At 32.0% G+C, this 16,021-nt stretch overlaps 1 protein-coding gene across 3 annotated transcripts in view; it reads left to right on the top strand.

Annotated features, from left to right (window-relative positions):
* Positions 1–16,021, top strand: part of LOC123720867 (protein TANC2) — a 198,659-nt gene that overhangs the window by 77,715 nt on the left and 104,923 nt on the right. Inside the window, exon 1 of one of the 3 annotated variants that reach the window (XM_045677685.1) lies at positions 1,223–1,397. The exons of the other annotated variants lie outside the window; for them this stretch is intronic. Coding sequence (XP_045533641.1) covers positions 1,328–1,397 — 70 coding nt within the window. The 5' untranslated portion in view covers positions 1,223–1,327. Of the gene's footprint in view, positions 1–1,222; positions 1,398–16,021 lie in introns of those variants that run through there. 3 annotated transcript variants of the gene reach the window in all.

Raw genomic sequence — 16,021 nt, 5'->3', positions numbered from 1 at the left:
AGCGCTTAAGTATTTTGTTCCCCACAGTTAAGTACGTAAAAATTTTAACGATAAACTTCAATTACTTATACAATTTTATAATTAGCTACGTACGAGCTGAATTATTAACCATATGATTACAAAACTTCTCAAGTGAATATGGAGATATTGGTGTTTCACAGAAATAATTGTCATTTGCAAGTTATTGAATCCTATAAAAACATTTAATCACTTTTCATTTAAGCGAAAATCATTTCACTTACGTTAAAATACACGATGCACTGTCACTTTCGAATTTCGAATGATTAATGCTACACAAAATTCATGACAAAATTATAGTGTCTTTTTTTTTGCCTAGGGGCAGGCTAAGGTTTTTCGAGCATACCTCGTATTACGTGTTTTTCTTTTTTACTAGGTATATTATACAGGCGGCATAACGAAATTGACCGTGGGTCAGGGTATAAACTGGATTTGTGGGAACAGTTTTTAGTCCTTTTTCGTTTCCAATATCGTGTAAGGAAGCGCGCATGAGTGATCAAATTTTTATGACATCACTTAACGTATTTTACAACTTGATACCCAATTAATTGTTTATTATCAATTTTAAGGACCTCTTGCTGGGTAAATTAATTATTTAATCATTTTAAAATATTTTTTAAAGTAGGAATGTTATTATAGTAAATTCAATGATCATCGAGCGCCTGATGCAATTTAATTAAGTGTTTAACTTTTAGTACATTTTGTGATTCTTAATTTGTTTAGAACATAGTAACATATAACAACGTAATGTTTGGATTTTTCCTATTAAGAAAAAAGTAAATAAACAAATAGAATAAACTGACTCCTTTTTATTCGTGTTAGATGTTAGTCAATTGGTTGTTTCTTTAGTTACGCGTGCGAAAGTTTATCCGAAAGTAATTGTTATGCGAGGGATGCTCGCCCCACAGGAACAAAAGGGGTTTTACCCTTCCGCAAATTGGGGCTTATTTTATACATTTATGGGCACATCGTATTTAAAAATCGATTTGATTATCAAGTGTTGAGCGTATAAGCAAAATCACGTTCATATAACTTCGTGCAAATATTCCAGAAATAATTTCATTCACAGAGTTATAGGAACTAGAACAATAGCAAAGGGCAATAATAATAATCAGATTAGCAGCTGCGTATGTGTGCGTGGCGTCAGCGGCATCAATCGTCATTCACTCACTCATTGAGATCATTCGCTTCGGTGCCACGGGCTGTACTAGTTGTGTGTCGCGTCCGCCATTTTATAACGCATCGAATTCAAAATAAAAAGTGCCGTGACTGAAACTGTGGATGTGATTGTGATGAGTGTTTTGTGAGAATGAATTCTAAAAAGCTGGAGTACTTAGATGATGCCTCCGTGGAGGAGAGAATTAACCTCAGCTGCCTAGGTATGTTTTTTACTAAATCTCATTACCGCTTCGAAGACAAGCATAAACAATAATTAATGTAAAATTGATTGGAACATTGACGTCTAAGACGTTGTTAATTGATAACTCGGAATACGGAAGCATGGAACATGTTTTATCCATTTACAACTATTAATTAGGCATACAATTATTTGTTTTCGTTTGTTGATATAAGTACACATGCAGCTTTTTAGTAGAAATTACATAGATCAATTTAATTTGGAAATTTTTATATTTTTAATGGGAATTGCTATGAATGTGCACTTTACTATAACATAATTATAATTAATATAGGGTTATTTTTATGTTTTTTGTTAATTTAACCAATTAACCAATGCAAATATTGTATGAATCATTATTACTAAATAAATAATTTGTTATAATTCTTGTGAGATGTGACTGTAGGATTATCATATCTAGGGTAAAAGATAACTCAGCATCACTTCTAACATGTTGAAACTTGATGGTTATGAGTAGTAATCTACTGCCCAGTCCTTATGGCACTGAAATTTGAAATTCAAATACATAGTTCCTTGTGTGAAAGTATTTAGTTTTATTATTTGATTGTAATAAGCCTATTTCTATATTGTGTTTTAAATTATTCATACTATTTTGTATAGACTATCAAGATCTTAGAGTTAACTGTGCAACAGGTAGGTCAGTTCAATGTATTTTTAAAACTGTTACCTGACTAAACAAAAAATAATCCTATGTATGACTATTCTTGGTTTATTATAGCTAAAATTGAATGTTTATTTTATAATAAACATAGCTTTTTTATAATCAGCATACATATATTACATAATGTAAACATGTGAAAATCTAAATATTAACAAAAGACAACTAGAATTCTAAATTTCTCCCAGGCTTAATCGTTTAGACTCCAGACTTATGCATCTCTTTCTAACGTAAAGCAAAGAAAGAGACAACTATAGTAATTACTATTTCAATGTGTGGGTGTACCTCAAGGAACTACAGGACTATGCCCTCGGGTAACGCAAGAGCATATTTTGCGGTTACAAAGTTATCTTGATAATAACTCCCATGTTATTAACATTTCTATAAATAAGTAAAATTACAATCTTTTTTGTACGTATTGTGACTTAATTTTTATTTTGTTCTTTCTGAAGAGATATACCAGCCTTAACTGAGGTGTTTTTATAAGTTTTGCAGTTTTACATTAAGCAGAATAGCATAGCAATCTTACGATATGCAACACTAATTAGATCAAAAGGCTAATTGACGGGACGGTCTCTCTTTTAGGTCGGTGGCTCATCTATAGCTGAGTATGTTTCCATAGGTTTTTGGGTTCCCATACAAAATTCATTAAAGTATATTTTTTATCTCATTCAAATAAACTGTAAGTTAGATTTCATTTCGGTTTAACAATAACAAGCGTTTAATAAATACTTCCGTATGAGCTATGATATGGGTGTGTCACGTCACGATATAACAAATATTGAACTGATAAGTGGAAGTAAAATATATAATCGCTTTTATTTTAATCTATAGACGACCCAGAATCTAGAATACTTTTAAAGCGACAAAATCAATCAATATAATTAAAAACCTCAAAAAAGATCGGCTAATTCGTACAAGGCCGGCAACACACTTGCCTTGCGGCCTGCCTTGTCAATTACTTGAGTTTCAAAGAAATTTGTATGTGAAATTAAAAAGACAATAATACTTATTTTAAGATGTGATCTTTGAGATATTGCTACTATCAAGCTATGGGATTAAATATTCGTCAATAGCAAATTATTGAATAATTAGTTAGATCATTGGCCTGGAAGGTCATTCGAACTGGTTTTGTCTCAAATGATCATAATTTGATTAACAATCTTAATCTGAATATATAATTTTATAGATTATGTCTCGATATTTAAAATAAAAATAATTTATTTCTAATTTAGGTGATATAATTATTTTAATCGGGAAATATACAAGTAAAAATAAGGTAAATTATGATGGTTACAGGGTTTTGCATATCATCCTCTGAGGCCTATACATCCTAAAAAATATATTTATTTTATATAGGTTGCAATATATTTAATACGAATTCATTTATATGACTTTTTCTCTGAAAATACCTTTAATCTCTATAAAAGCAACGAAAAATGCGATTAGAACAAATATGGATGTTTAGCAAAAACTGTTGAAACTACGCAACATGTTTACACGCAAATAAGAGAGAAATCTTGTTCTAGGAAATATTCTACATTTTTGTCATGGCTTAGTACCTATATTATAGATTCAAATGTACTTCGTGGGCGTAATTCCCGTAGCTTAAATATTACGTAAATCGAATAGCTAACGAGCTTTAATTTAATACGGAGTCATAAAAGTACATTGCATTGATCCAATCAATGATTTGATTTGAATGAGCTTTGATATTTCATTACAGGATGTTCAAATATTGTAAGAACTCATAATAAGACCATTTTTATTTATGACTCAACTGAATGCTGCTATTACATGAAACTTGATAGAACCATTTAATGATTTAGCAATGTGTATAGATATCTTATATTATATTGTACTGCAATTTAATTGCAATACAGTGCGGAAATGCTGCCAGCATTGAAGGTACTCTTCCACACCAAGCAAACTCTTCAATTTTTTTTATTAATGTTAAGAAAATTATAAAAAATTAATAAATTGAAAATTAAAACAGGTTAAAGTAATGGTAACGTTGTCTCTAGTTGTCAATGGAAACTATTTTCTGTCCACACACCGCTACTTTTAACAAGTTTTTTGAACCTAATATTTATGTCTATAGAATAGTGTTGGCCTAGTGGCTTCAGCTGTTGTAGGCCTGACAGATGTTCGAGCATTTATACGAAATCTTATGGAAACCCACATGCCATAGACCCAAAAAGTCATCGGCGTTTGTCAGGCACAGAAGGCTTTTCACCTATGTGTATACGTACTATTAGAAAAAAAAGATGATTACGAAACGTACAAAGAAATCTGAAGTCTGGACAGAAAAAGCACCACTGGTTATAGGTGATGGTCAATAAAGACTTTGTAACAGCTGTATATATATATACAGGGTGTCCCAAAAGTCGACGTCAAGTCGAAATTTTCTCATAGGTCATCAATGCCACACCATTAACAGAAAAATTTTAAAAAAAATAAGTCATGTATTTTTGAAGTTATGGATATTTTTTTGTTATTCCAGAAAATGCACACCATGTGACAGTTTTTTCATTCCTGTTGTTACAAATATTTACTTTTTGGCAATTTTTTTTCTCTTACGTCATCCCGAATAGTGTTTTATGTAACCTATGATCCTAAACTCTGTACTGATCACTCCAACTTTTAGGAAAATGTCATTTTATACCGTACCAAGTTTTCAAAATTAATTTTCGCACTACTTCAACTGATCGTCCTGAAAAAAAAATGTATCACTCCAGTTTGGCAAGTAGCTTTAAAAGTTAGCGCATTTAATGAGGATTCTACAGTGGTATAACACTGAGTCCATTATTTCTTAGATCGGCCATAAAAGATTTTTTTGTTAAACAAAGTCTGTTTTTAAAAATTTCTCTGGAATTACAAAAAACGATTCTAGTGTACCCAAAGCGCTCCTAATAACCACAGCGTGGTTTAAATAACATGCTGAAATCGACGTCGACGTCGACTTTTGGGACACCCTGTATATACGATACCTTCAAAATAATCCGTCTTAGAACGCAGAAGCTAACACTTGAACTTTTTGTATGTAACTTGAACCGTTTGATATTATCTACATAACATGTAATTGCTTATGTTACTGTATTTTTTTTATTTAATTTCAGAAATTTATAGACAATTAAATGGTTCATGTCTCGCTGGTGTATTTTTCATACTAGGTAACTATTTTTGGAATTTTATTTTTGTTGACATACTTTTTCCCATTATTTTTTTTTTACAAATTTATACCATTTTACGTTGTTGTTTGTTTCATTATTAAGGAAGGATTTTTGTTTTACTTTTATTTAAAAGGAATCTCCACCTATCTAACTTTTTAGCTAGTTTTTAGTTTCCATTTTTTTTTGTCATTTTAGTATGATAAACAAAATCACTCACTACTATACATGTAGTACATATATATTTATTTACAATGTATAATTGCGTATTAATTTAGGTTACACCAACGCTACAACTAAGTCGTTCATGTGCTATTTATAGTGAATATAAAAAAATGAATCAATAAAATCAAAATGAATAAATTATTCTAGTTTTTTTTTTATAAATACCTTCTATAATTTTATCTCTGGAATTTTCGCATAAAGTATGTCATTTACGGTAACGCAGAGTATCTTAGCAATGGTATTGATAAAGACCTCGTCCCCAGATGTATATTTCTAAAAGCTTTTAGCTTTTACCGTATTTATTTGTTATTAACGTCTGAACAGGAATCGAGGCAAACATGGATTATAATGTATTTTAGAAAACGGCCTTGGACTTAGGACGCGAAAAGAAATTGGAAATAAGTTATAGATACAGAAACGTAATAAACAAATCTAGCGGAATTAATATGATTGTGCTAATAATCGATCTCTATCAGACAAACGGAGTATTTACTATGGAAAATGTATCATTGCTTTGGAAATTTGAATAGTTAATACACATATGTTAAGATTTGTGTCAACATTGACTTTTTTTATAAAACGAGGGGGAATCAGGTACCTACAGAGGTACAGAGGACCTGCTCATATTTCTTTTGTACAACTCACCCGATAAAGGAAATTATTGTAAGGAAATCGGCGTTTTGGACTCAAAAATAAAACTTGAGAAACGCTCTCTACTTCCTCTAATATTACACTAATCGGTGCGTAACCGTTTATGTCCCTCGGTCCATTGGCAACTATGAAGCTTTTATGCTAACGATTTTCTCTATATAGAGAAACATTCAAATGAGAAACTACTTGGAGTCCTCCTCAAACAAAACTTACCTCTTGACACACTTCACACAATCAATATTATTTCCTGTCAAAGCTTTTAAGTTTTTAACCCTTTTAGAGGTCCGTACTGTTAAATTAAAAGACAACACTCAACAATGAATGTGTAGACAAACAAACTAAAACCTTGTGAACCGTATTGAACCGTTTTTATTATTTAAATTAATTTTAATAAAAAACTAATTATACTTCTTAAACAGGTGAAGATGTGTTTGTGTGAATGTTGTTCTTACAAAGCCGATAAATTTATACGATATTCATACAAAATGTTGTTTATTGGCTATTCGTAATCCACCAATGGCAAATAGATATTTTAATATCGGTTTTAACGTTATTTAAAAAATGTAGGTGAATGTTTTGCTAATTTTGGATTCCACGACTTACATATATTTATATATGACTATAAAATATATAAGAATAACATGTAACATTTATCTTGATTTAAATATGACTCTAGTAGCTTATCATTTTAAAAAATCAAACTCCTCTACACACAATACTCGTCAATGGAGTTTACTTATCTTGCCGTAGTTGCGTATAAATTATTAGAAGAAGTCTTTTAAGTATAAGGGTTTGCAATTATGTATGTAATCAGTTACCGTCTAAAATTCGTAATATTAGCGCGTTAAACCAATTCAAACGGCATTAAAGATGTATCTTTGATGTGATGTGATTTGATCTATATGTATATCAGAATGAGCCTAGTAGTCCAAAATTGGGACGGTTGATAGCGTGTGTTGATGTGTTGACGTGTGTCTTGTTCCTATATATTAAGTTTCTCATGTCCAAAATACATGTTTTGTAATGAGAAATAAGGTCTTTAGTATTGTCTTTTGTTTACATAGCTTTTAGACATTAAGGAAACATATGTATTAATATTATAAACTTATAATTATTTACATAATTTTAAATTTAAATTTTTTCCGACGTTTCGCGTGCTTTACAGCGTGCGTGGTCATTAAAATAAATAATTATAAGTTTATAATAATAATACATAGCTTCAATACATTTAAAAAGTGTTTTTACTTAATAAGGTATAAGGTATATAAGGTATATAATAAGGTATATAATAAGGTCTTTAAATGTTTAATGTGTGCCACTGAGCCGCGGACGAAAACCTTGCCAAGTAATTATAAAATCTAATGAATATTTCCTAGAGTATGAACGCGGTCATAGATTTATTACAATCTGTCTTTGTTCTGTAAAAGCTGAGTAAATATTACAAATTGATGGCACAGAACACAGAATGGAGTTTTGTTTGTTCAACATTGTTTTATGGTCTTACAGGTGACGTGTAAGACACGTTTGGTCCTGATTGTACAAGTTCTAGTTTAATTTCGCCTTTGTCGTTCTTGAGAGGGCAGAGTAGTGTTGGCCTAGTTCAGTGAGTGACTCTCATCCCCGAGGTCGTAGGTTCCCCGGTTCCAAGGTTGTAGCGTATTGTCTTTTTGACACTCAAAAGCAACATTTACAACAAAATAATTCATAACATATTTTTCATATTGCATCGTTCTAAGCACCTGAAACATTGTACATACACATAAAACCAGTATAGTAGTACATTGATTATCATTAATCAACACCTGTTGTAAAAACACTTCTATGATAGAAGTATTGGTCAATTATTATATCATTACAACACCGTATTATTATCACCCTGTCATTATTGCCCATTCTAAGGACATTGAATATTGTGTAAGCTTATCAAATGTCCAATTTAACCAAAGTGTTGTCAGTGAACATAGTTCTCAACTTAGTTATATTTTATGGTCGTGAGAACTGAAGTATTTTGTAACTGGATGCTGTGACCTTCTGAATACTTGTTCATATAAGTAACAAAATACAGTACTCCAGTGTCTACTATATATATATAACATTATTTTAACACATAATAACAATTGAATAATATAACCTCAGTGTATTGCGATACTATTTCGTTGAGAGGGAAGTTACTGTCTACCAGGCCTGTCTCTATTTGGTGTGTTAGGTGTGCCATTGTCTGTGGAGGAAAATGATAAATTCAGAAATGTTATAATTAAAAATTTGCCAATAAACTGTTGTACAAATTGATTTATTGTTATAATTAAGGAGCGTAGTGTTTAAAGATATAACGTGTGTACGATACACCGAGCTGAATTATGTACGTATTCATAATGACACGTGATAACTTATCGATATATAATTTAAACCCAGTTGAATTAAATTATAACAAAAACTCACATTATTCTAATGTTATCTACTCTATATCTAAATGTAATAATAATAATAATTTATTAGGATAATAGAGTATTTACAATATTAGATCTTATTTTAATGATATTATATCTAGCAGCAGCTCCTCATCCGCTTGCTTAATGACAAAGCCATTACCTTCTCCATTCGCTTCTATTCCGTCGAGCTGTCATTTCCAGTTGTGTTTGTCAATATGTTATATCCCTTATTTGGTCGTCCTCTACAGCATTCTGTCCGATTACTGCACCATTTCTCCTTCCTACCTCTTAAACCTTTCTTAGTCCACTTTCATTTCAGCTTCATAGCATTAGCATTATTAAGCATCCTTTAAATGTAAACAAAAATATATATTTTTTTAAAGAAACTTTATAACAATCAAACAATTTCTAATAAAACGGTTATAGGTAATAAATTCGCTGTAAGTAAATAAAGCGGTTTGATGAAAGGCAGCCTTGTCATCAGATGGCACCGATTGATAAGCTATCTGTACTTCTATCTTCCCGTAGATACTCTGTCTCTTTTATTACATTCAATGCAATGTGATTTTCGATTTTATACCTGACTTGTCTCCAGCATAAGTCTTATCTTTAGTGAGTTACAGTATTTATGGAACAATAAAATTAATTCCTGTTTAATATGTCTGAGAAACAGTTACTTTATCAGCACTGAAAAATATATTTGATACTTTACATAGAACTTCGTCAGTTTTATAGATGTCTTACCTAATTTTAGTTCTATCTTTTGATTCACCGTAACCAGTGTCACTTGTATACAAAGAAAAATAAATTAGGCACAGCCTGACTACAAAGGCACCTTATACTTCTTCTTTTGGTGTCTCTCCATTACTGGAAATTGGCCGTCAGTCTCGTGAAGCGTGTCTTGAGGGATGTATGTATGTGATGTAGCGGACCTTCTTGTTGGAAACTCATTACTGTGATAGTAGCTTATAGAGGGTAAAAAAATCAATGGCACTACAACCTTTTTTAGGTTTGGGCCTCAGATTTCTCTATCTGTGTCATGATCATTTGTTAACCTAACAGGCAAGTAGGTGATCAGCTTTCTGAGCCTGACGCACGCCGTCGACTTTTTGGGTCTAAGGCAAACCGATTTCCTCACGATGTTTTCCTTCACCATTCGAGCTAATGTTAAATGCGCACATAGAAAAAAAGTCCATCGGTTCACAGCTGGGGATCCAACCTACGACCCCAGGGATGAGAGTCGCAAGCATACGCCACTAGGCCAAAACTACTCTTATACAGAGTAAACATAGCGATACATCAAAGGTCAACTTTGTAATATATTTAAACCTATAAATAGTCTCTCAATACTAATTAATAATAAATTATAAGAAACACTGATTACACAAGTATGTAGCCTTTGTTTAACGACCACACACAGCGGTTTCACCCCTGTTTAGCTTATCTGGTCTGGATTACAAGATTAGGAAGCTTAATCGCTTGTAAATGTATTGGCAAGTTTTCTTGTTAGGTGTTATTAGTAATGACATTAGTATGTTGATTAAAAAAATTAAGTCTAGTTACGTTAAAACATCGTCGATACATAGATAACGTAATTATAAGAATACTAATAACAAAAGCCTTTAATTTCAGTTACTGTTCAATTAACAACATTTATATTTCTATCATCTCGTCCTAGATATCTGTGTGCCCATACAAACCCCACCATGTCTGTTTGCACTGTGCTACACCTGCTGTTTCCTTATCACCTTCTTAATTGTCATCCTTTTTTGCGTTTATTGCACCTTGGGAACCAGTTACTTTCTTGCTTCACTTTTCTGTTCCTCTTGCCATGTGCCTTTTCCATTTCAAATGAAGTTTATTTATTTTCATCGTGACAACTGCTACATTAGTTATTCTTCTTAGTGATGTATTATATATTTTATTTTATGTTTACGTTCTTATTAATTATAATAATATCTATTATTAACTAAGTAAGTAAACCCTTACTTAATTAATTTGGATCACAAACGGAAATGTACGAAAAAGACCTTCCTTCACAGTGTCTAGTAACTGTGGACAAATCAGACAGAAAATCTTTTTCTTGTATAGCCTTTTGAAACGTTTCAAATGCACTGGCAATGAAGACTATAATCAATTTCACTAATAAATATATGTTCCTCTGTCTTTACTCATTTATTTGTCTATAGCTTAACTGACCACCAACATATCGGACGATACGTTAATAGCCGTAAAATACACCCACAAACTTGTTCGAGAGACGTTTGTCTCTGAGAAAAATAAACAGAAAACAATTAAACTGTGAACATAATTACACCCACCTGTGATCATTCATTGCCACTCAAATTGGCGTAAAGAGCAACGAACTATCGTAGATCTTGTTGTTCAATAGTAGACAGATAGTTGAATAAAATAGCGGTCAAAATTGAATACTAGGACAATTGAAGATTGAGACGTCATCTACGTTAGAATTTATACAAATTATTTCTCATATTGTAGTCGATACTGTACATTGAAGCTTTTAAAACTATAGTTATTGTATGGACTAATATACAAACATTTTAATTCTAAAATAAATAAATAAATATAGTAATTTCTTTTAACTAAATATAAATTCTCTCTAAGGCACGTTATCCTGATCGTCCGTCCTTCCAGAGGGCGTTGAAGTCGAAACTCGTTGGTAAAAATCTTGTTTTTTTATAAAATAATTAAAATTCGCACTAACTAGATGTCAGACATGATTTTTTTAATTCATACAAGGTAAATGTGGGGGAAGAAATGAGGTCAGGCAGTCGGATGCAAATCATAATATTTGTCGCCTACACGTACTAGTAATCGCCTTCATACAGAGTATGATTAGCACCGGAAGTGCTGGCTATAGAAACCAAAATCCAGGGATATAAATAATTACTTTTGGTTGTGTCGAAACGTTTTTACAATCCAAATAAATTGCTTACCGCCGCCCATGGGACTTAACACCAGGGGGTGTGGAAATCCGTTTCCAGTCTTTAAGATAGGAACGCACTCTCTTGAAGTCGTAACGGTTCTGAAATACTGAAACGCCAGATGTCAAGGTGGAGCGAGTGCAACTAGCATAATTTATTTTTAAATTTTGGAAAAAATCTTTACTTATTATGATCGTGCGACGCTACAACGTTAATAAAATATTATATAAAAGGAAATAAACATGTTGGTGATCATAAGCACGAATTAAGTCGTTCAAAACACGGGAGTCATTCCCGTATGTCAAAATCTAATACTTGAAGTTGACGCAGACTTAACCCCAAGTGTCCCCCATAAATCCTTCGTAAGCTAAATTTTATACCTTCTTACAAAGCTGTAAACTTCTACGTGTAATATTCCGAAGGTCTTGTTGCTGAAGGTTGTGTCTTGAAAATTTCCCGGTGAAAATTAGCTTTGGTCATAAATATATGTCTTTGTATTTTCGCATGAAACGTCAATAAAATGCGGGTACCATGATAATTTAAATAACGTCTAGAACAATAATGATTCCATCAAAGGGACCATTATTATATATTAAGCTGTTTAGCTTTGGCATATATATATATATATATATAGGCACGTAATTATATTTTTTGCATAAAACGTCAATAAAACATATTACATTAATGCATGTGGTGGGTACTTTGATATTTTAAATAACGTCTATCGAAAAATATTGATTCAAACAAAAAGCATATGACCACTATTCTATATTTGGCGTGCACGCAACCCGTATGTCCCGACAGGTGCGGCCCTCGACTGGCTTCATTTTTTGTCCAATTATGGATAAAAAAACATATTTTTGTCCTTTTCCAGAAACGAATCGAACATATTGTGTTTCAAGTATCGCACAAGTGTAGAAAACTGGACTATTACACTGTGTTGTGTATTTATTTTATGATAAAAATGGGCAAAATAATGCTACGTTTTACTAGCAGAACAGTAGACAAACGGGCAGGTATGAAAAGGTTACTCCTCCTACTAAACTAAAAACGAAGAGTATATTCCCTCAAAGGCCGGCAACTCATCAACGAAAATAGGTGTCCATGGGCTGAGAGGACTGCTCTTTTTGGGCGTCCCGTTGGGTAGTTTGCGAGGGGCAAATATTATTATATAAAAAAGTCTCACCTGATGTTAAGTGACACCGCCTCCAATGGACACTCAATGCTGGAGGGCTGGTGAGTGCGTTGTCGGCCTTTTATTTTTTTTTTATCGTAAAATGGTTTTTATTGAACTGATTAGCTTACACTCCTTCCTTATAAGCTAATGATTTTTATAGGAAATTTTAGATACGTAACAATAACAATTCGTGGATTATACGTGGAAATACACTTGTATATTATTTAATTAATATCCGTAGCAAACAGCTTGATTGCGATTTTGATTGTTTTTTCGATCGATGTTTAGTTAGAATAAAAGTTCTTTTACAGATAAATTACTTATTTATTTATCTCGTAATCCTAATACTAAAGATATAGCCAGAGATGGTATACATAATACAAAAAGGTTCAAACATTGTACATGTTTGAAAAAGCAATCAATAAAAATTAAATGCTGCGCCGGCACAGCATATTCCCCTAATTACGTTAATTCGTTGTCAAAGAAATGGTATTACTAAATGCTTTCAGGCATAGGATAGATTAGAAACTACGATACGTAGAAATTACAACTCGTTTTACTTATTCTTATATTTACGACCGTTAAGTCTTATAACATACGGTGGTGGAAATATCCAATAAACACTCGACGAAGCAGTCAGCAATTTTAATTAGTACAGTGCCAAATGTCTGGTCAAGTCAAAAGTAATTTTACGCTTGATTATTTTCGCGTACATCAATAGCTTAAAGCATTTATATATGTTGAATTACTAATGAGGATACACTCCGTTATGCGTTGCATTTTTTTGTTTTGTCAATGTTTTAGCGTATTGAAATAAAGTACAAAATTATTAAATATTGATAATATACTTCTCGTCTCTGTCAATGAGTACAGCGGCGGTTTTTAAAGGCCGGCAACGCACTTGCCTTCTGGCAATATGAGTGTCTATGTACAACGGCATCACTTAACATCAGGTGAGCCTTCTGCCCGTTCTATAAAAAATAGTTTAAAATTTTAACTCATCTATGAACTATTTCGTAATTAATTTGATTTTTGTGGTAAATTTATATTCTCCTGTAATATCGGAAACTATAAATTTCGTTTGTTTGAGTACTATGAAAATTATTGTTATCTTATTTTAAAATACATAGTTAACAAAACATAACATTACTTTATAATACAATAATATTTTACTAGGTGATACCTTTTAAGTACTGTAACATTTAAAAAAAAACTGTTTTGTAGCCTTCGATACCAGATTCGGCATCTAAAAAAAATATAGTCACAGTAAATTAAAGTACATACACGTCTACTAAAGTCTCTTCCATTTACTTATACCTATTAAGTGGAGGAGGAATTGCTCTTATACCTCTTAATAAATCCAAATTGATAGAAAAAAACATTAAAGTATTATATGTTACGTGAGTTTTATCTTTGTGTTTAAAATTGTATTTCGATACTATTAGTCCCGTTGGATGCATACGAAAACGGGTTTCCTGTAAATACACCTGCCTTTACGGTTCGTGGTCATTTGTTTAGAGGGGTAGGTGTTTGTTGCATCTCTAAATATACTGCAATATTATCGGCTATATGCGTTTGAGTTTTCAAGTAGTTGGAAGGGCTTAGATGGAAAGTGAATTTGTTTTGTTATGTGGGTAGTAGCAAAAATATTTATGTATAAACAAAAATGCCAGGAACTGATTACCGTAGTAATATGAAAATTGGTTTTGTGCGTACGTATGTGTGTAAAGATATAGTCGAAGTTGGGCAAAAGGAATAAAACTTATTAAATTTATTTCTAAGTACATTATAACTAATATTGTAGACAATATACATAATAGATAAGATGAATCATTATATAACGATTTTTATAGATCAATTTTAATGGGACTGGATTTTTATTTAAACCAATTTGTCATGTAAATCACTTAAGTGTATTAATTACATTTTGTGTGTGGCAATGTTTAGTTTTTAAACTTGTTCTTGTTTGAATTAATCTATTTATTTAATTTATTCCATTACCAATTAGCTCTATGGTACATGTGATGCGCGAAATGGACTAAACAATTTTGATGTTTTCGAATGATTTTCGAAACACGCATGAGTTTAATAAAAGTTTTTAACTTTCACGGTAAAGTTAATTTCTTCTCATGGAAATAGTTTTCAATTAAAACATGTTCATTATAAATCAGCGGGAGGTAATGGATTTTTGTAGGCGTCGGAACACTATCTACTTCTCTCTAATTGTAGAAGGTCAGAGCGAGAGGTAAAATAGTCACAACTCACAATTATCGAAAATAGTAGGCGATAGTCATTTGTTTGAATGGGTCTCCCCAAAGTTTAATAGGCACAATCTAGAATGTCAAACTTAAATTTAGTTTAGTGAGGTTGAAATGTTTGCAAGGTGTTTTTTTATTTAAAATTGGAATACAAAGTTATGATATGTGTATTAAGGCGCATTGAGTAATTAGACTCATGGCCTAAGTAAATCTTCTGAACAATAAAAAAAAACAAAGTTTGAGAACGATATCGACATCAAATAAACTTCCAAAAAACTACCTGATACTGGGATAAAAAAGGATCCTTTCTAAACGAAGGTTATGCCACCCAAAAATAACATTCGACACTAACATAGTCTATATTCCCTCGTAGTAAAGTTCAGAATCATTTTCAACATTTTTATATTAATTGAAACGGTTTGGGTGTCTTCTATATTTTTACGTTTTATTGATATTTGAACGCTATTTTTATCAAAGGTTGTTGAATTGAATTCAAAGCCTAGATTGATTATCACCGGGTAAGTAAGGTTAGATATATATATTTTTTCTTTTTTTTTCAAAATAATATAATATAAGCACAATATGTTACATTATATATCTATGACAGACTTAGAACGCATTGTATAATTTGACTTGTCTACGGACGAGTGTTAAATTCTCTCGTACTGTAAAGTTTTCTATGGTATAAAATCTTAAAATGTACCTGTATCGGGCACAGAAGAATGGAACTTTAACTTTTTATAGGAAGACACATATTTTACTTACCACCGCTGGCTGGCCCTACAACCCAAAAAGTTTCCTTGTCTCGGAAAAGATAAACTTCCAACACAATCCGGTACCACCTCCAATTGCTGGCTTTCAGCTGCAGCAGGTCCTCCACGCTGTCGTATCGGTACCTACTGGTCTCCGACCACTAGGACGGCTCAGATAAGCCAAAGTTATCCAAATAGACGGTCGAAAAAGGCGGCGAGAAAAGGATTTTGTGCTCTCATATAAATTCACTATTAAACTTTACCATAGAAATTGTTTTTAATCTAATCAATAATTAGTTAAGTATCAGAAGAGTCATGTAA

Source organism: Pieris brassicae, chromosome 2, assembly GCF_905147105.1.
Source record: "Pieris brassicae chromosome 2, ilPieBrab1.1, whole genome shotgun sequence".
In the NCBI taxonomy this organism is placed as follows: Eukaryota; Metazoa; Arthropoda; class Insecta; order Lepidoptera; family Pieridae; genus Pieris; species Pieris brassicae.
The sequence above is the reverse complement of the archived record's forward strand: the minus strand, read 5'-3'. Positions and strand labels throughout refer to the sequence as shown.